Source organism: Cibotium barometz, chromosome 24 (genome assembly GCF_041138505.1).
Source record: "Cibotium barometz isolate CiBa-2024 chromosome 24, ASM4113850v1, whole genome shotgun sequence".
Taxonomy (NCBI): domain Eukaryota; kingdom Viridiplantae; phylum Streptophyta; class Polypodiopsida; order Cyatheales; family Cibotiaceae; genus Cibotium; species Cibotium barometz.
The window spans coordinates 31120300-31140983 of NC_141069.1; the positions used below are offsets into that span (position 1 = coordinate 31120300).

A 20684-nucleotide genomic window follows, 5' to 3' on the forward strand; every position below is an offset into this window, starting at 1 on the left:
CAAGTCCCTACAGATTTAAAAAAAAACAATAGTTTACAACCTTAGATAAAAAAAACAATAGTTTAAAACCTTGGGGAACACTGATTTCACCCATCAATTAACTCAAGCTCTTTTGAAGCTTTACCAAACTAAAAAAAGAAAAGTATAAATGTAGCGTTACGATGTGATGGGAGAAGTTAAGGTTTGATAACGTTCGCTGGAAATAAAAATATTAATTTAATTGATAGAGGAAAGGAAACCCAAGGTCCTTATTGACACGTCCAGCAGCTTCTCGAATTGTGTGAAGGCTTCTTCAAACGGAGCTCCTCTCTCTCTCTCTCTCTCTTAGGTTCCGATTCATCAGGTATGCCAATTTTCTCGTGCTCTGTTAGCTGTCTTGTCGCTCCGTGGTATCAGAGCCTCTCCGGGAGGAATATCCGAGCGGGACACCTTCGTGAGTTCTTTCAATGTTTACATGTGTAGGTTTGTTGCAAGATGTGTGTGTGTGTGTGTGAGAGAGAGAGAGAGAGAGAGAGAGAGAGAGAGCTGGCGGCTGTGCAGCCAAGATTGCTCAGACAGTCATTTTTCCAAGGGTAGGACAGTGTTGTGCCTATGGGCAGTGAAAGGGCCCAGCTCGAGTGCGGGCAGATATGGGAACAATGGCGGCCAACCTTGGGGGTGCGAGCAGGTCGAGGTGACATGCAAAAGCCCAGCGTTGATTGCGGGCAGCCTGCGGGCAGGGAAGAAGGTTCTGCCTGGGCTCGGCAAGGTCAGGTTGACCTGCGGCCATTGGGTAGCCCAAGAGTGTGGCCAGGGCGGGCAGGTCGAAGAACCCTGCAGGCAGACTAGGGCAAGGCATGATGGACAACCCAAATGGGTGTAGTCGGATCGGGATTCCTCTCTCTCTATGGCGCAGGTAGGCAGCCAAGAAAGCAGGCCGAGTTGCTTTCTTAGGCAGCCAGTTTTATTTTGTAAAAAGAAAACAAACAAACAAAGTTAAAAACTCACCTGGCCATTAAGAAAAAGAATAAAAAAAGTAGGGGCTTTTTCTTGAGCAGTCTAGGAGCAAGTGGGTTCCCACGAACCCTTTCTTCTTTCGAACTTTTTCTTTCCTTTTTCTCGCAAAAGTTTGGACTGTTCTTCACAGATTTGGGGGTAAGTTTTGACTCTCATCTCAAGGTGAAGTAGGACAAGCTCGTGTATAGAATCAAAGGTGTACTTGCACGACTCGATGCATGTGGTTCGTCGTATCCCTGATTTGAAGCTGCATGTTAAGAGGTATGTGTTCGTACCAGAGACATGCATATGGAACTATAGTAGACGCATAGTATTGTATCTTGTTTTGCTCGTATATGAAGTTATTCTTGGTACACATAGGAGTTTCTACTCCAAGAATTTTGTGGACATACAGACAAGAGTTAGTCATGGGCTTGTACCATGCAGGACATAAACCTAATGCCCTATAGATATTGGAATGACCATCGTTTTCGTTGTTGGACTTTGATAGGCAAGACTTATCTACATATGTACGATTAAGGAATAGTTGGGCACACATTGCCACTGTGGCTACACGGATATTTGATAGAGGGCATCTAGGTTAAGTTTACATGTTGGGATTCATTGTCAGATTGCATGACAAGACGGTTATGTGACAATACCCAATATGTACCTTTTCAGCCTTACAGTCCTTAAGGTTATGTTGGTCTTCTAGTTTTATGTCCATAGTAAGAGTGTGTACAGATATTCACGCTATTCTAAGTATACGTGCCTATTCTTATACCAATACTATTGAATCACGGTTATTCAAGAACTTGCGCTATGCGCATAAGTTTTAACTTTTGGGAAGCAAGTTTTGGTTTCCAAGATTTTCTGGGTTTAGATAGATGCTTTAACTGGGATGCTGGTCATGGTTGTTCTTCTTTGTGTACACAGATGTTGTCTAATCCCTGGGACCGAGTTATGATCACTAGTCTCATTTGGAGTTCTTCCTTTTGAGAACTTGTTTCAGTTTGTGGCACATGGTTAGCCATTGGCATTTATTGTTTGTGATAGATTGCGACAGATCCACAAATTGGTGTTTTGTAGTAATCGTAGCACGGGTATGGGGTGTATCATGGTGGTATGGGACGCCATGATCCATCGCATGTTATGGGGCTACGCCAGATTGTCAAGACTTCATTCAGACTCTGCGCCTACAAACACAAGGCTATCTCAACATTTTTGAGGGATAAATACTTTACTTTTGATACATACAGTTATGATAGATGCTAGCTTACGTCATAACCAGGTCTGTTGGAACAGTTGTTCCTTTCATGTCCAAGACTTTTCGAGGTCTGTTTGGGAAGTTAGACTTCCGAGTTGACGAAGTACATATTGATGATCTTTTCTAGAAGATTGGTTCTTCTATTGCTTGGGAAGAGACTATTGTTGTGTTCCACTTGGTTCAGGCTTCAATAGTAGGTTATGGTTTTCCTAGTTTTGTGGTTTTTTTCAGACCAGATTTATAGAGGACATCAAGATGAAAGCATGGTAGTCAAATGGAAGATACTTTTGATTTCGGGATACCTCTTTAGGACAGTGGTTGCTTACCTTGATGATCTTTTCTAGAAGATTGGTTCTTCTATTGCTTGGGAAGAGACTATTGTTGTGTTCCACTTGGTTCAGGCTTCAATAGTAGGTTATGGTTTTCCTAGTTTTGTGGTTTTTTTCAGACCAGATTTATAGAGGACATCAAGATGAAAGCATGGTAGTCAAATGGAAGATACTTTTGATTTCGGGATACCTCTTTAGGACAGTGGTTGCTTACCTTTGGTACTGGTAGCATTGTCACCTTGGAGTTACAGATGATCCATTTGCTCCGGATTAGGCTTTTGTGACTAGGAATTGACGCTTATGTCATGTTACTTGCGCAGGTCAATCTCTTAGTCGGATTGTCCTTGAGACTACTGGTTTCGACCGATAGAGGGTGTTTCTCTAGTGTTGCTAGTGTGACAACTTCTCCTTGAGTTCTGTCTTGAGCTCAAGAGTGAGCTCTTTTGAGGAAGGGAAGTATGTCATGCGCACGCTAGGGGCAGGCAGATTGACGAGCTAGAGTGTGATATGTTGTGGGCAGACATGTGCTTTTTGGTCGGCTATTGATTGCGTGTGCTTTTTGGGCGTTCCTTCCCTATTTATTGGGTACCAGTTGGGCACACACTGACAGCTGGAGCACAGGAGTGTAGAGCGTGTGGAGCAGGAGCACCATCGCGCAGGAGGCCTTCGTCCTTGGGGGACAACCCCAGGTGGTAGAGTACACCGGATGAGGACGATGGTAGGGCACTCATGGGAGCATGATGCTCTAGCATAGTCATAGGGGACAGAGGGGACAGCTGCTTGGAACGCGGGGACGACGAATCAGGACGAAACAGCGACGGTGACGGACGTCCCCCACGATGCGTTTCTCACAGGGGATGGCGACGGGGACGGCAGAGAGCCGTTGCGCTCGCCGTTTTTGGCCGTTGCGCTTGCCGTTTCTAGCCATTTATGACTGTTGGCTTGGCCTTGGGCCTTGGCCCTTGAGCCTTGAGCCTTTGAGGCTTGGCCCTCTCTCTCTCTCTTGCCCTTGAGGCTTTCCTCTCTCTCTCTCTCTCTCTTGCCTATCTATATAAGAACAAGCCTCTACAAGGCTACAAGCACACACAACTCTCAAGGCTCAAGCTTTCAAGGCTCAAGCTTCTTCTAGCTTCCAACTTCCAAGTTCCAAGCCTCTAGGCTCTCACACAAGGCCCGCGGGCCGCCGCCCTACTATCTAGATTCTAGAATCTAGACTCTCTCTCTCTCTCTCTCTCTCACCTCTCCCTCAAGCCTCTTGAGTCTTCTAACTTCCAAGCCTCTAGGCTCTAGGCCTCTCTCTCTCTCTCTCTCTCTCTCTCTCTCTCTCTCTCTCTCTCACCTCTCCCTCAACTTTCAAGCCTCTTGAGTCTTCCAACTTCCAAGGACCAAGCCTCTAGAGTCTAGGCTCTAGTCTCTAGGCTCTCTCTCTCTCTCTCTCTCTCTCTCTCATTCCTCAAGGCTCAAGAGTCAAGCCATCTTCAACCATGGCATCCTCCTTACGTGCCGGGGCTTCTCGCAGAAGGACAACGGGATGGACATGGTGGGAGGAGGTTAACTACACCCCATCCGTTCATGGAGGCGGTTCTCGGCCATGGGTATGCAAGCTTTGCCCGTACCGTCGAACGGGTGGCGCTGACAAAGTGCGAGCCCACCTCTTGCATGAGAGTGGGCATGAGGTGAGGTTTTGCACGAGTGTCACACCCGAGAAGAGACGGGAACTTCTTGACAAGCTTAGCGTCTACGAAGCGGTCGAAGCGACAAGAAGGACACCACGAGTGGCCGTGGATCCCGCGACAATGGGGAGAGGAACTCAAGCCTCTACAATGGAGTCATGTGGTGGATCGGGATCATGCACACCATCACCTTCACCATCAAGTCGGAATGTTACTACATCCACGACGCCAGCACCCTCCATCTCCACGGCCTCGCAATCATTACGTGGCCCACGGCGACAATCTACACTTTGGGAGAATTGGAACCCCAAGTTGAAGGAGGAGGTGGATATGGCGGTGGCCCGCTTTTTCTCCCACGACCACATTGCCTTTCAAGCGGCTAGGTAAGTGCAATCGATCATTGCCAATTCGTTTTCATCATCCTAGTCCCCTTCTCATTAGTAAATTACTTTCTTGAATAGGTCGGAATGCTTCAAGGTCATGGCCATTGGCTAAGAAGATTGGGGAGTATGGTTCAACCTATACGCCCCCCTCATCCGAGAGCTTGGACACTACATTGCTCGAGAGAGAAGCGCATTGTAGAGCAAGCGGCCGACAACACAAAGCGGCAATGGGGGAGGAATGGAGTCTCCCTCATTGTGGATGGATGGAGTGACACCCGCAAGAGGAGTATTCACGGCATGGTTGCATATTCCCGCGGAGTGATGTACTTCATCTCATCTCATGATGCATCCGGCACTGGGAAGAGCGCGGATGTGCTTGCGGCGGAGTGGGCTACCACCATGGAGATCGTTGGCTCCGAGCATGTAGTGGGCTTTGTTGCGGATGGGGAGCCTTCCAATAGGGCGGCGGAAGCTATTCTCCAAGGTATGTATGGACATGTCACGGTGTCCTTTTGTATGGCTCATTGCCTAAACCTCCTCCTCAAGGACATCGGGGCATTACCATGGATCAGCCCGCTCATTGAGGAGGCCAACACCATGGTCTCCTTTGTCCTCAACCACCAAAGACTTCGGCATGAGTTCAACAAAAGGTCTTGTCTCTCTCTCCTCAAATATTCCGACACCCGGTTTGCCGACAACTTTCTCATGTTGGACCGGTTGAAGGATTGTAGCGGTGCTTTGAGGGGGTTTTTCCTTAGCGATGAGTTTGTCGCCATGCAAGAGTCCCATACAAACACTGGCCAAGAGTGTAAGCTACGGGCGGATGACGCCTCTTGGTGGGAGCGTGTGAAGACCACAGATGCTATGGTGAGGCCCATAGTCCACTTATTGAGGATTGTAGACGCTATGCAACCATGCATAGGCAAGGTCTACGAGGCCATGGATCGCATGATAGAGAAGTTGAAAGACTTCGTGCCTGACGAAGACAGATACGAGGAGATCCATGCCTTGTGTCTAGGAAGGTGGAATTCCTACTACTCTCCATTGCATGGAGCAGCTTATGTGGTGGACCCATAATTCCAAGGCAACAAGCAGTAGAGCGACTGGGAGGTGAGCGCTGGATGGAGGATCATCTTGGATCGTCTTGTGCTTGATGCATCGGTTAGGCGCAAGATCAGGGACCAGCTTTCGATGTACAGATCATTTCGTGGCTCCTATGGTTGTCATGGTTGACCGCTCCAAAGTTGGTGCTGCTCTATGGTGGGAGGACTTTGGTTCAGATGGACCGGAGCTGCAGCAGCTTGCCATCCGCATACTTAGCTAGGCCGTTAGCTCCTCTTGCTTGGAGCAGCTTTGGAGTACCTACAGCCACATTGCCTCTAGGAAGAGGAACCGACTCGGGGTAGAGCGTGCCAATGACCTTGTCTTCGTCAGCGCGAACTTGCAAATGCTTTGCAAGAGCGTGACCAAGAAGGCAGATTCCTTCACCGAGTGGGAGATGAGTCAACAAGAAGAGCAACAAGAAGATGAGGTGCAGGAGCAGCATGCCAGTGAGGATGAGATTGAGGATGAGCTTGATGTTTCTTTGGCACAAGCTACCCATGACCATGAGGCGAGCACTTCACGTGGATGATCATTCATGGATCATGATTCATGGGCCTTACTACTTAGCTCTAGCCTCTAGCCTCTAGTCTTCAGCACTTTTTTTGTCATTGACTCATTTGAGTCCGTCCATGTATTCTGCCTCCTTAAGGCTTAGTCCTGACTCCTGACTCTTGAGTCATGACTCATTTTGTATCTACTTAATTATTAATATGACTCAAAAGCTTACCATTTTAGTGTAAATTTGTGCTCATTTTGATGTACTTCCAAAGTAGTATAAGTGTAGAGTAGAAAAAAAAAGTATTTTTTGAGTGCTGTTCCCTCCCCCGTCCCCGTTCCCTACTTATGGCCGTCCCCCCGCCTGGTCCCCGCCTTTGTCCCCCGTCCCTTGTGACTATGCGCTCTAGCTTGTGGCTCGGTGGGGACAGCCAAGTTTGTGAGCCTCGCTCATGGCTGTCATGGTTGGGTGGCGAGTGCCTGCACCCAGATATGTTTCTTCCGCTTTGCCTTCTAGGGTTAGGGTTTGTTGCTTTGTCTTGCTTTTCATGGTTTGTATTGCAGGTTTCCTTCTCGGAGAGATCTCGGGATTTGACACTTCGCTTGTTGTTGCAGACCACTCCATCTGCTACCTTGTTGCACTCTTTTGCTTGAACTGTGCACTTTCCTTGGGACTATGCGTAGTGGGTTGAGCTTGAATGTTGTGATACCAATGTTGCATGCGTGGAAGCGTTGCTGTATTGATCCACAACCCTAAACTTGATTAAGAACAAGATGTTAAAATAAACATGATTAAGACAGAGGAGAGAGAAGAAGAGAGAGAGATTGGTGTCAAGGTTTTCTTTGTACTGTATGGTACAAAAAGGTTTTCTTTGTACTATATGGTACAAAAAGGTTGCTGAAAGTATGTACATGATTGAGCGCTAGTTCAGCCCCAAAGAGGGTGACCCTTGGCCTTACATGACTTCAACTGTTTACTTCTATGATGGATGAAATGATGAAAATGACTTGGTAAACTAGATTTATGATTTGATGTATTTATATATGCTTGGAGTGCTGGTCGGCTAGTAGCAGACGCTGGCGGCCAAGTACTGGACAAGGGAATGGGCAATAAATGCCATAAATTCTATGCTTCACTTCTTCTGTTGCCCCTCCTTGTTGGCCTCGGCCTAAGTGCTGTCCCACCTATTGCAAGAGCTTTTGTTGGCTGTCGACAGCCAACGGATAGAAGCCCCATGTCTCCATGATGATGATGATGTTGCTACTTATGTTGATGACATTGTTGTTGCTGATGTTGGTAATGTTGCTACTGTTGATGATAATGTTATCCTAAATGCTGTCTATCTGCTATACTAATTAGGGATTAGGTTGTTCATGTTGAGGATTAGGCACGGGCGTGCCGGTGACACTTGTTGGGATGACTGCCGCAAGGTCGCCTTGAAGCAGTTTATTCTCGTAAATAACCAACGGGAATTGAAGAGTGGGAGTATTTTATGCAAAACATGGCGAATCACTATCTCGCTTGTTTTTGGAAGCTTTTGCTCATGCTTACAAGGACTGTTCGGTGGGGTCGAAGCAAGTTGAGCGATGTGTGGATGGTTTGAAACCGTCTTTGTACGCAGACGTCCGTGCATATCGGTCTCCTGATCTATCGAATGCAGTTCGTCTTGTTGCAACCCTCTAGACGTGGGAGAGTTTCAACTCTGGGACCCAACAATAGGGGCAATAGAAAGGCAAAGACAAGGAAAGCCAGTCCAAGGCTAAGGATGATAAGGACAAGGCAAGTGGGGAAGCCTTGATGAATCGTCTCAACCTTGAAGAGCATTGCGCCAAGATGGCTGTCGGACAATGCTTTTATTGTGATTCCATCGAGCATATTGGAAGAGACTGTTTGGGGATGAATGTGCCAACACCCCCTCTCAGCACTAGATGCTGAACAAACTCCAAGAAGCCGAAGATGAGGATGAGAAACCGGCTTGGTGAACAAATCTGTCGCATTCTCTGCTAAAGGGCAATACTCCAAACGCATATCTCCAGCAAGAACCCGTTCACAAACATAGTGATACTAAATCTCAATGTGTTTCGTACGAGCATGAAACACATGGTTCTTGGCGATGGCGATGCAACATTGTCACACTAAAGAAGAGTAGATCCGGTAGGAGGAAAGCCAAGTTCTCCCAATAATCTCTGCAACCAAATCGCCTCATATGTAGCGTAACAAACTTCACGATACTTTACCTCTGTAGTGGAAAACGCCATAGTAGGCTGCTTTTCACTGCTCCATGAAATGGCTCCTGACCCAAGTGAAAAAACACAACCAGTGCTCGAACGCCGAGTATCTGGATCTCCAATCCAATCTGAGTCAGACCAGCCAAGAAGAGTGCACCCTTGGCCATAGAAGATGCCAAAGTCCAAAGTACCACGCAAGTACTGAAGAACCCTGAGAGCGCACCGCCAATGCTGTTGACGGGGTTTGGATGTGAAAGAACTCAATAGGCTGACTGCGAAACAAATGTCCAATCGGGAGTAGGTCAACCAAACCAAAGAATTGACGAGAACTCGATACTGTCCCTTATCAATCCTTGGAGAAGCATCAAGAAGAGAGAGCTTCTCACTAGTATCCATAGGAGAAGATATTGATCTGCATCCAATCAACTGAAACCCGTCAAATATCACCGTGTGTACTTCTGGTGAGAGAATTAAATACCCTTAGGGGTCTGGCAAATCTCAAAGCCAAGAAAATAATACAAAAGGCCAAGATCCGTCATCTCAAACTCTGACTCCAAAGCAGCCATGACTGAACAGATTCTCACAGAATAAGAATCTGTAAAGATGAGGTCATCAACATAGACCACAATGATAATAGCCAACCCCCTCTCAAGGAGGTTATAAAGGTTTGAATTTGCATGAGAATGGTATAGGCCAAGCTTTTGAAAGAACTCATCAATCCGCTGGTACCAAGCCCGCGGAGCCTACTTCAGACTATAGAAAGGTTTCTTCAGCTGGTACACTTGATCTTGTCTGCTTGGAACCTCAAATCTCGGCGGTTGATCAACATACACTTCTTGTGTAAGCTCTCCATTCAGGAACGCCGACTTGATGTCCATCTGGAATACGGGCCATCTATGATGTCCTGCAAGAGCAAGAACGGTGCGAATGGTAGTCATCCGAGCCATCCAGAGCGATGTTGAGCATAGCCCTTGGCAACCAACCTCCCCTTGTGCTTGTCCAGGCTGCCATCAGCTCGGTACTTTGTTTTGAAGATCCACCGCACACCAATCACCTTACGCTGGTGTGGCCTAGGCACCAAAATCCAAGTGCCATTTCGTTCAATAGCATCCAGCTTTGCCTGCATAGAACGGCGCCAAGGCTCTTGTGAAAGAGGCTCGTCCACAGAAGTAGGATCAAAAGGACCATGAATAATAGAGGACATAAGAGCATAGTTAACAAACATGTTGCCCTTATGAATTTGTTTCCCTGAAACTTTGGAAGATCGCTTGAGAGAACCAAGCGGAGGAGCAGAAGGAAGCTATCATAACCCAGAATCTCAAACTATCTGAAAATACCATCCAGACACAGATCTGCTCGAACTCGCTGGAGGAGGAGCAGAGTCATCATCATCATCTAATTGAGAATCCACAGCTGGAGGTGTAACAGAGGCAGGGGGAGGAGGAGGCGGCGGCAGAGGAAGAAGAAGCTCACCACCCCCTTAGAAGATGGAGGAGTCTCTTCGAACACTACATCACGGCTCACAACAACTTTGCCGGCCTACTGATCATATAGATGATATGCCTTGGACACTGAATTGGATCCGAGAAAAGTCATGCGGTGAGACTTCGAGTCTAACTTGGATCGATGCTCCTTAGGCACATGTACATACGCCGAACAACCAAATACGTGCAAATGAACAACAAAGGGCTTCTTACCATGGAAAGCTTGATATGGAGTTTTATCTGGAAGAGCAGTAGTAAGAGACCTATTTTGAAGATATATAGCAGTAGTCTAAATCTGAACACAGAATTGAGCGTAGAAGAGCAAACGCAGAAGAGAGAGAGAGAGAAGCTGTATAAACTCTGCTATATACAAGATCCGGTACAATAAAGGTGTGGGGGGCAAGGGTGATATTTATATCACCCCTCAATTCTGGTCGGCCAGCCTAAAAGCAGCCGACAGCACCTTGGACATCCACGATTGCTAAAAATAGCAAGTTGGCTAGCATAATCCAATCGACATGGACAGGTAGAGTCGGCTTGCACAAAATTTGCCCCACGACCAAAAAAATAAATAAAAACATGGAAAAAAATGGGGAAAAATAATAAGAGCTCCTTGGTGGGCACACCCACAACAAAGGCCCTCTGTGAGCACTATGGTACAAACAGGAGATGACTGCTAACACTCCCTCTCAGCTCCTGGATGTGGAACCAACCCCAGTGAGCTGGAGTGCTGTCGGAGCATACCTTGAGGTAGAGACTTCGTGAAGAGAGGTCCGCCACATTGTCCTCTGTCGAACAAAACACTAGCAAGATGTCATCATCAAAAAACTTCACGAACAAAGTGAGTCTGGATGACCGTGGGTTCCGCCAGGGGAAACCCAATCTCGCCAAGTAACCTCTACAACCTCACCACCTCGCAAGCAGTACCACAAGCAGCCTGGTACTCTACCTCTGTAGACAACAAGGCAAAAGTTGGTTGCCTCTTGCTGCCAGTGTTGCATAGAAACGCGTTTCATACACATATGAAACGTACGAAACGTTTCTAAACGTTTCGTACAGTATGAAACGCGTTTCATACAACTTGCAGTTTTTAAAAACTTTAAAAAACGTTTTCTATCCTGGATTCGTACGGCGCATATTTTCACGCTTCCCAGTGGCCGCCGCATGCGAGTTCGCCGATTTGCGTGCCATCCTTCTTGTCCTTCCGTCGCATCTGTCGACCCCCAGCTCCTTGGTGTCCTTGGGCCTTGTGGAGGTCTTCCAAAGGGGTAAAGTCCTGTTTTGCTTTAAGTTGGTTTTCTCTGCACAACTCACAAAACAGCACACTTTTTTCTCTTCCATCAATATTTATGGCATATCTTCCACGGTGTCGCACTTGCAGGGCCAACAATCTGCATTTATCCTCGTCTTGTAGGATGCCTCGAACAGGTGATTCTCTTTGGAACAATGTCACCTTCGAGTCTAGATATGGTGGCTCAGGCTCCGGAAAGTGGAAATGCAACTTTTGTGCTGATAAGCACCATGGCAGTGTCACCAGGTTGAAGGCACATTTCTCACAAACAAAGGGTTTCGGCATTGGGCCATGTAAGCATGTGCCACAAGAAATCTATGATAGCCTCAAGGCTTGGAAGGCCATGCAGCTAGGTATCCCCCTTGAGGATATCCCCAATCTGGGAGAGCCTGAAGCACGTCAAAGTGTCTCCAAGAGGACTCGCAGTATCAGAGAGGAAGATACCAGTGGTGAGGTTGCAGGTGGTGTTGCAGGTGGTTCTAGCTCGGCACCTCGAGCCAAAAGAACTAGTCTTCCAGTGTTCAAGAAAGGACATGTACAGGCAGGGATGCAAAAGGCTGCCATGAAAGAGGCAACAAGGGAGTTGATGAAGTTGTTTATTCAATGTGGATTATCCTTCCACATTGTCAGGACTCCTCGATGGAAGAAGGCAATGAGAGCTATCTCCCGCATTGGGTGTGAGTGGGATGGCCCCTCCTACGAGACATTGCGCACTACTGAGCTTCGCAAGGAGCAACTGGCTGTGGAGATGGAGATGGAGCCTCTCAAGGCCACTTGGGCAAAGTATGGTTGTACTTTGCTTTGTGATGGATGGACAGATGCGCGGAAGAGAAATGTGTACAACATTCTTGTGTCCTCCTGCAAAGGCACAATGTTCATTCGTGCCATAGATGCATCGGTGCCAGGGATAGTGGTTACAGGGGAGTTCATTATGTCCCACATGCGCCAGGCAATCAATGAAATTGGGCCTGATAACATTGTGCAGGTGATCACGGACAATGGGTCCAATTGTGTATCCATGGGCAGGATGTTAGAGGAGGAGTTCCCCAAGATTGTGTGGACACCTTGTGCAGCACACAGCCTTGACTTGATGATTGAGGATGTGGGAAAGCTTGATTGGGTGAGCCATGTATTTTCAGCTGCATCTACCATGGTGAACTTTGTCACAAAGAGGCCAAAGGTTTTGAGCATGTACAGGGCCAATAGTGATCTTGAGCTTCTAAAGCCCTCCAAAACTCGGTTTGCATATATGTTTATTGTGGTAGAGAGACTAGTGAGAGTGCGACATGGCTTATTACGCACTGTTGTGTGTCGTAAATGGACAGCATGGGAGGACAAGGATGAGCCCAAGTCTATAGCATTCTCTCGTATGGTCATGAGAGATACTTGGTGGCAGGATGCAGAGGGACTTGTGAAGGCACTTCAGCCCATGTATAGTGTCCTTCGGCTCACAGACATGGAGGGAAGTACCATTGGGCTGCTTTATGAGTTCATGGACAGAATTGGTGAAGCTCTCAATGATTTCACTACCTTGTCGCGTGACAGGTGCTCACCCTTGGGCTTTAACTTTAGTCTTTGAGTTATTTTATAAATCTTGATCTCTTATGTGTGTCACATGTTACATGCAGAGTTCAAGATATTAAGGAGATCTGGAATCGGCGTTGGGATTGGTTTCATAGGCCAATCCATGCTGTTGCTCACATTTTGCATCCCCTTTGGAGGAATGAGGAGCAATACCTCAATGAGGAGCTAGAGTCAGGATGGATCGAGTACATTACCAAGTTGGTGGGAGTGGGAGGTGATATACAGCTGATGAGAAAGCTCGAGGATGAGCTTCTCATTTACCGCAACGGTAGCCATATGTTTGGGCGAGCTACTGCATTGCTCAGGGAGACACAGTTGGAGCCAGTGTCTTGGTGGGAGAAATACGGTATTGGGACACCCAACTTGGTAAGGTTTCTTGATTCTTGAATCTTGTATCTTTGTCTCGTGAGTCCTATTCTTTCAAAATCTACATTCAAATGCTACTCTCTTTTTGACTCTAACTTAACATTCTTTTTTGTGCAATGTAGAGACGGATTGCACTGAGAGTTCTCTCCCAGGATTGCAGTTCAGGGCCTTGTGAGAGAAACTGGAGTACATGGGCTCTTTTTCACACGAAAAAGAGAAATAGACTGTCCTCAGCACAATTGGAGAGGCTTGTCTTTTGTCATTGCAATCTCCGATTGCTAGAACAAAAGGGTCATCCCATTGAGCCTCGCCAAGTGAATCCAGATAAGATTGATATCATGAAGTGCAAGGAGATTCCCGACATTCCTCAGGAGGAGAGAGACATCTATTCTATGCTCTATGAGGAGACCATGGCTCCGGCTCGCACTACACGATCTTCTCGAGAGGCTAGTACTAGTGGTGCACCTGCACCTCTAGAGGATGAGGCCTTTGAGGACTCGGCTACCGGCAGTGACCTTGAGAGTGAGGCTGCAGAGGCAGAAGATGCAGATGAGGATGAGCATGAGGATGCAGATGAGGATGCAGATAGTAGCTAGCAGCTGCCAGTATCATTTTATTTGGACATGTTATTTAGTTTGAACTTTGGACATGTTATTTATTTTGATCTTGGATTTAGAGTCATGAATCATCACCCACGTGGTGATGATTCTGATTTTTGTTTACTCATCAGTGATCACCTGACACCCACGTGATTTGTGATATCATCATATCTTACATGTATTCTGTTTTTATTGAAATGAATTCAATGTGGTCTCTTAAAAGTTCTGTCAATATTTTTTTCTTTTGTATATTTCAAGTAAAAAATATACACGTTTTTTCTGTTTTGTATGAAACCTTTTTTTACCCGTTTCTTACCTTTTATGAAACGTTTCAAAACGTATGAAACCCGTTTCATACCTGCCGTTTCTGAAACGCCTGGCAACTATGCTTGCTGCTCCATGAAATAGCTCCTGAGCCAAGGATAAATTTGTAGCTTGATGTGGATCTCCTCCCCAATTTGAGTCACTCCAACCATGGAGGTTTGACTCCATCCGTCGTTCCCCCTCTAGTATCATAAGAGAGTCCAAGATCCTTCGTACCCTGTAGATACCGCAAGATCCGCAATCCTGCGTCCCAATGAGTCTTCAAAGGCGTCTGCATGAATGAGCTCAACCGCCCCACCAGGAAGCTCAAGTCCAATCTGGTGTTCAACAACCAAATCAATGAACCAAACTGCTTCTGATACAAGGAGGCATCAACCTACTCACAAGGATCATCAACTGTAATTTTGGTATGCCAAGTTCTAGGAACTTGTCGAAGACCATTGAAGGCCTTCCAGAACCTGTAAACCACCGCCTCTGAACCCGGAACCTCAAAGCCTGGAGGCTGCTCAACATACACCTCGTCCTGCAAGTCAACATTTGCCACTTGCATGGCTTTCCTACAAGTCCCTTGGGAAAGAGCTTCCTCAACTACAGGAGACTCTTTGTTTCAAATGATACGAGACATCAAAGCATAGTTTACCTGTAAAGGCTCCTCTGATTGACGAACGCAAGAATTGGAATGTCCTTGCCTACTGCTGTCAACATCTGGCAAGCCATCCACCATCTGGTCCTGAAAAGCCTGCTGCAGCGTATCCACGCGTATCCACATTTAAGTGGTCATGATGAAATTGCCACACATCACCTAACTGAGAACTTGTAAGAGAGAGTGCTGAGAGTTTGTAGATCCCATTCTCCACTCCGCCTTCCCATACAACCTGGCCTGTCGCTTTGTCCCGGAGAGTCACAAAATGCTCATCAAACTCCACCTGTACACCAATCTTGCAAACCTCATGTACTGGCAACAGATGAAAACCAAGAGATGGGACAAAAAGAACCTAGGAGGAATGCTTCCCTCCTTTGCCATCGGGAACGATCTCTAACCTGCCCTCAACGTGAATAGGGATGGTGGACTCGTCACCAGTCAGGATGTGACTTGCGCGCCTTTGAAGATCCTGTAATAACTCTCGGGAGAGAGTCATGTGCTTGGAAGCACCACTGTCTAGAATCCAGTCTAGACTGTCCCTAGCGGTGAGTCCAACCGCCTCCTTGTTCGAAAAACATGAAACGTTGGTGTCCATAATGAAACTCGCGGTGGTGCCTGGGGGACTAGGGCCTTTGACACACTTGTTGATACCATCAATGCATATCAAAACAGTTAAACATGGCTAGAAATCATAATAAATGATTAAATACCCTTGCCTTCAGTATTTCTTCGCGATGGAAGCCTCCAAAACAGTCCCCAACAGCCGGTATTCTTCATGGGCAGCCTTCAAGAGAGAGAGAAAGAGAGTAGCCATCATTAGGGCAGCCTGTAACGGTGGTAGAGGCTATTGTGCAGTAAGAGAGCCTCTATTAATGAAGAGAGAGGACTCCAATTTATAGATTTGGGCCTCCCATGAGCTAAAATGGCAAGAGAAGGCTACAATGACAAGTGGAGAGCCACACAATAGTTGAAGTGACAAGTGTGAGGCCACTTGTCTCACTTTGATCCATTTTCTAACAAGTGTCAGGCCACTTGTCTTTGGTCCACTTTCTTGCCACATGTCCCAATCTAAAAGATGGGTCCTTCCATAATCTTTACCTCTAAAAATATCCCAACTAGTAGACATTCTGTCATAGGCACTTTGCCAACTCTTGGTATCTCCTGAATTCCAGATGTAATGACGCGAACAGAATTTCCATCGGAGTCGGGCCAAAAATAGCAACTCTCCTAAATTTTAGGAGTGTGGTCCTTTGCATTCTAGGATAATCCCCCATTCCCAAAGCTTGTACTCTCCAAATATTTAGACATCCTGGAGTCCACCAGACCCCTTTCATACTGAGAAATGTCCAGGCTGGTGACATAATCTCCAAGTGCACAAAAGCCGGAGTCTTCACGGTTAATGCTGAGGAATCCGCACCCTTCTCGGTGCTCTGCTTAGGAAATTTCCTCCAATTGTGGCCTTTCTTGCCACAATTGTTTCAGGTCCTCTTTGCCTTCAAGGCGTCATGATCCAAGTGGAGCTCTTGCTTGGAAGACTTTCCTTTGCCCTTATTGTGGCCTTGTGACCGCTGGCTAGTCAAGGCCTTAGAACCTCCGCCCTATGGAGGGTTTGTAAAATGCTCTTCTTGGTCCAAGACCATAGGTACAAGCTCCTCCCATGTGATGGTGCTGAGCTTGCCACTGGTGATCAAAGAGGAGTATAAAGCTGAGTGCTCAGAGGTCAGAGGAGACAGCAAAGTGATGGCCATGTCCTTTGAAGATATCTCCTTCCTAGCTTGAAGAACCTCCTATTGAAGAGCTTGCAACATGTTGATGTGCTCCTGCATGGTCGAAGACTTTGCGGGATCCATCACCCGCATCTGCACTTCCAAGGAAATCTGCTTCATGGGTGATACCACCTTGTTATACAGAGAAGCCAAATGTTGCCAAATCCCTCTGGTCAGCATCATATGTTTGATATGATTAATCACCTGTGGTGTGCAATTAAGAAAGATGAAAGAACGCACATGGGCATTGACACGATGATCGATCCCACAATTGCGCCCGAGCCTCCCGTTCTTTCCGAGTAGAGGGTAAAAGCTCTCCGTCCTTCAATAGGCGAGAACCACTAGCCTGAACCTGAACATAGAAGTGAGCGTAGAAGAGCAAACGCAGAAGAGAGAGAGAGAGAGAGAGAGAGAGAGAGAGAGAGAAGCATATACAAGATCCGGTACAATAAAGGTGTGGGGGGCAAGGGTGAGATTTATATCACCCTTCAGTGCTGGTCGGCTAGCCTAAAAGCAATCGACAACACCCTGGATGTCCACGACTGCTATAAATAGCAAGTCGGCCAACATAATCTAGTCGGCCTGGACAGGTAAGTTGGCCAGCACAAAATTTGCCCCACGACCAGAAAAATAAGGAAAACATGGGAAAAAATGGGAAAAAATGATAAGAGCTCCTGGGCAGGCACATTGACAACAAATGCCCATTGTGAGCACTATGGTATAGACATGAGATGACTACTAGCTAATAGAAGAGTCACCCAAAGTGATATCGCGTGTCCTGGCAGGAAAGTCCTCGAACCAATCTTGATGAGGTGTCATGTGAGCAATAGCACTGCTATCCGCAATCCAAGACCGTGACTGAGAAGTCACAAGAGCAAGTACACGACGAGCACCTGCTAATAGAAGAATACCATCATCCTTCTTGGTTTGTGACACCCCTGTAGAGGTAGAGTCCTTTGCTTCTTCATCCCGCTTCTTCTTGTGACATTGGGGCGATTTATGACCCTTCCAGCCAAAGTAGTGACACTCAATGTCCTTGTTTTTAGAAGATTTGTTTTTGTCTTTATCTTTATCCTTGGAGTTCTTGTCAAAACCCCCTTTCTCTTTCTTCTGTCGATTCTTCCCTTTATCTCGTGCAGCCAAAGCTCCATCAGAACCACCAAAGGTGGTAGTCCGCTCCTCAAAGAAGCGAGACTCAATCTGCATAATGGAGGGGAGAACTTCCTCCTAAGTAACTTGAACAGCACGAGGAGAAGAAACAAGAGATTGAAAGTAAGCATCAAACGTCTTTGGAGGCTTGGAGAAAAGCCGAATAGCCATATCCTTTGTAGAGATATCCTTGCCACAAACAGCAAGCCCGTCCCAGAGATCTTTCATCTTTGAGATGAAAGCAGATAAAGATGGAAAGGCAGAAATTAACAAATTCATAAGCCGCTTTTCCAAAGCCAAAATCCGACTTAATCTCGTAAAGATCTACAAATATGTGCAGTATTTGCTGTATACACATGAAAGAGAACAGAATCTTGACAATTCAACATCAGAAAAGAGAAAATACGGCGATCATTTTCTTGTCCAATATCAATCTGTGCCTGAGTCACACCAACGATAGCAAGGTCGGGAGGGGTGGCATTGGCAGCTGTAACAAGCCAATCCCAGAGATCCACTCCAGGCAAGGCTGATTTCACATCCAACTTTGCAGACTTAGAGAACATATAAAGAGTAGTCGGGGCAGCCATCACAAAAGCTCGGGCTCAATGTCAGAAGAAAAACACACAAACTTGGAAGAAGTGTCCACCACAGGTACCGGATACCACCAATCCTCAAACTAGAACACCAACAATTGCAAGAAACACCTGTAGAGGAAAAACCGCAGCACGAGAAGTGCTGCTGCCCTGAAACAGAGCAGCCAACAGGTGTATAGGGGTGTCTCAGGGGTCAAAACCGGTGATGGATGACCACAAGCTGCAGTGGAGAAGCGCCGGGAAGAGGCCAGCCGACCAGCAGCAGAGCTGAGAAGAAAAACGCAGAGATGAAGGTGCTGAAAACTGAGGAGAAACTAGGGCCGCAGAGTCACTCTGAACCTAGAGCGATGATACCATGAAAAAGTGCACAGAGCGGAAACATACAAGCACTAGAGTATGCTGAGAGAGAGTGCAAGAGAGAGAAATATGAAGCAACTATGCTGAATATACTGCAATGAAACAATCCTGAGCAAGAGACATAAAAGGTCTCATCAGTGAGGGATACAAATCAAGACTATAAGATGAAAAGTGAGGAGGCAAGCCTGCCTATAAATAGGGCATGAATGGGGCTGGCCGATTGGATATCAGTCATCTGACTTGGGAAAAATGCCAGAAAAATATGGAAAAATAGGGGTGGCCAGTCCACAACCAAGGGCCATTACAGGGACCAAAAGGGAATTCCAAACATGAGCAGAAACTGGGATGAATGTGCTAACACTACTCCCCCTCTCACTCCCACCAGTACCACAACTGCTCTTCACTAGATCCAGTTTGAGAGAATCTTAGTGGTCCTTGGACGGCATGATACGATAGAGATGCTTCGTGGACATCCTATGTCCATACTCTTTGATAAAGGAGCCTCAGAGGACATCATTAGAGACTATGTGGTTGAGCAGTTGAAGTTGCCTACAACGGTGGACACCAGTGGCGTGGCCCTAGCCACCGCCATGAGAGGCAAGCGGAGGAAAGTGAACTAGTTTCGGTTTGTGGAGACCTTGGAGGATGCCTTGTTGGCTTTTGTGGAGTTTTTTTGAAAGTCGCACGTTCAAGGTGGCACCTTTGGATCAAGTAGATATTATTCTAGGCCACCCATGGTTGAATGTCCATGCAGACGTTGTCTACAATAAGGAGCATAGGTTGACATTTCATGATATATCCAGCCACTCCTCGAAGGTGATTGGGGAATCCTTACCATCTCACACAGGCCCAATCACAATTATATCCACCCTTCTGTTGAAATGGGTGGTACGCAAGGGTGGGCATGTATGTATGGTATATGTCTGAGCTATTGAGCTAGACGATTTGGAGGATTTGGTAGCAGATAGACATTTGGCGGTAGATAGACAATGCATTTTGGACGAGCATTTTTATACCACCCTATGATGTTGGTCGGCTAGTCCAAAAACAACCAACAACATCAAATCATGTCCACGACTGGGCCAGTCAGCTAGCAAATACACAGTCGGCCAAGACCAAAAACCAAGTTAGCCAAGACAAAAGGAGTCGGCTAACAATAGAGGGCCCCCATGATAAAAAACATGGAAAAATGGAGAGAACACCGAGGCGGGCACACCCACAACAAAGGCCCTCACTGAGTAATATGGTACAGACAAGAGATGACTGCTAACACTCCCTCTCAGCTCTTGGATGTGGAACCAACCCCCGTGAGTTGGAGTGCTACCGTAGCATTGCCTGAGGTAGAGACTTCGTGAAGAGGTCCGCCACATTGTCCTTTGTCGAACAATAAACAAGCAAGATGTCACCAGCCAAAATCTTCTCAGGAACAAAGTGATATCATATCTCTATGTGCTTGGTCCGGGCATGGGAGACTGGGTTCTGAGCAATAGCTATACAGCTCTGGTTATCGCACTGGATGACTATAGTGGGTTCCTTATGTGGAAACCCAATCTCGCTAAGCAACCTCCGCAGCCACACAACCTCGCAAGCAGTAGCACAAGCAGCCTGGTACTCTGCCTTTGTAGAAGACACGGCAATAGTTGGCTGCCTCTTGCTGCTCCATGAAATAGCTCCCGAGCCAAGTGAAACCGGTCTCTGGTAGAAACCAAAGTGCGGTAGACTAGCAAAAGAAAAGCGACACCTGTTGGCCACAAAGCTTGGCGCCCCTTTCAGTATTTCTTTATTCAAATTCAATGGAAGAGTTCAACTGAATACATCATGGCCATTCATGGCTTATATATATGCATGTCCGAACTGCCAGTCCTCTGGACCTCTTAGCATAGAGGTTTCACACAGCCATGTGCCCCAAAACACCACACTGTTATTCATCTCTAATCAGCCAAGATAGTACATCCACGAGGAATACGCATCTAACTGGCCCATGCACATAGCCAAAAACACAGCCATACATCAGTCCGTAATCTCTTCCAAAAACTTGCTAAGTTTGCTCCTGCTTCTGCCCTCTTAGGCTGC

The 20684-nt window shown here is 46.7% G+C and overlaps 2 protein-coding genes across 4 annotated transcripts in view; both read left to right on the forward strand.

Annotated features, from left to right (window-relative positions):
- The first annotated feature begins 228 nt into the window (after positions 1-228).
- LOC147625175 (protein OPI10 homolog) overlaps positions 229-20684 on the forward strand; it is a 36061-nt gene continuing 15605 nt past the window's right edge. The window contains exon 1 of one of the 3 annotated variants that reach the window (XM_086818428.1): positions 229-343. The gene's annotated coding sequence lies outside the window, so the exon portion shown is untranslated. Of the gene's footprint in view, positions 435-20684 lie in introns of all 3 variants that reach the window. The other 2 variants (XM_086818431.1, XM_086818429.1) reach the window with 2 other exon arrangements.
- LOC147625176 (uncharacterized) lies at positions 10930-13932 on the forward strand. Its single transcript, XM_086818427.1, has 3 exons — positions 10930-12775; positions 12859-13180; positions 13303-13932. The coding sequence occupies exons 1-3, from the start codon at positions 11289-11291 to the stop codon at positions 13774-13776; spliced, it is 2283 nt and encodes a 760-aa protein (XP_086674553.1). The 5' UTR covers positions 10930-11288; the 3' UTR covers positions 13777-13932.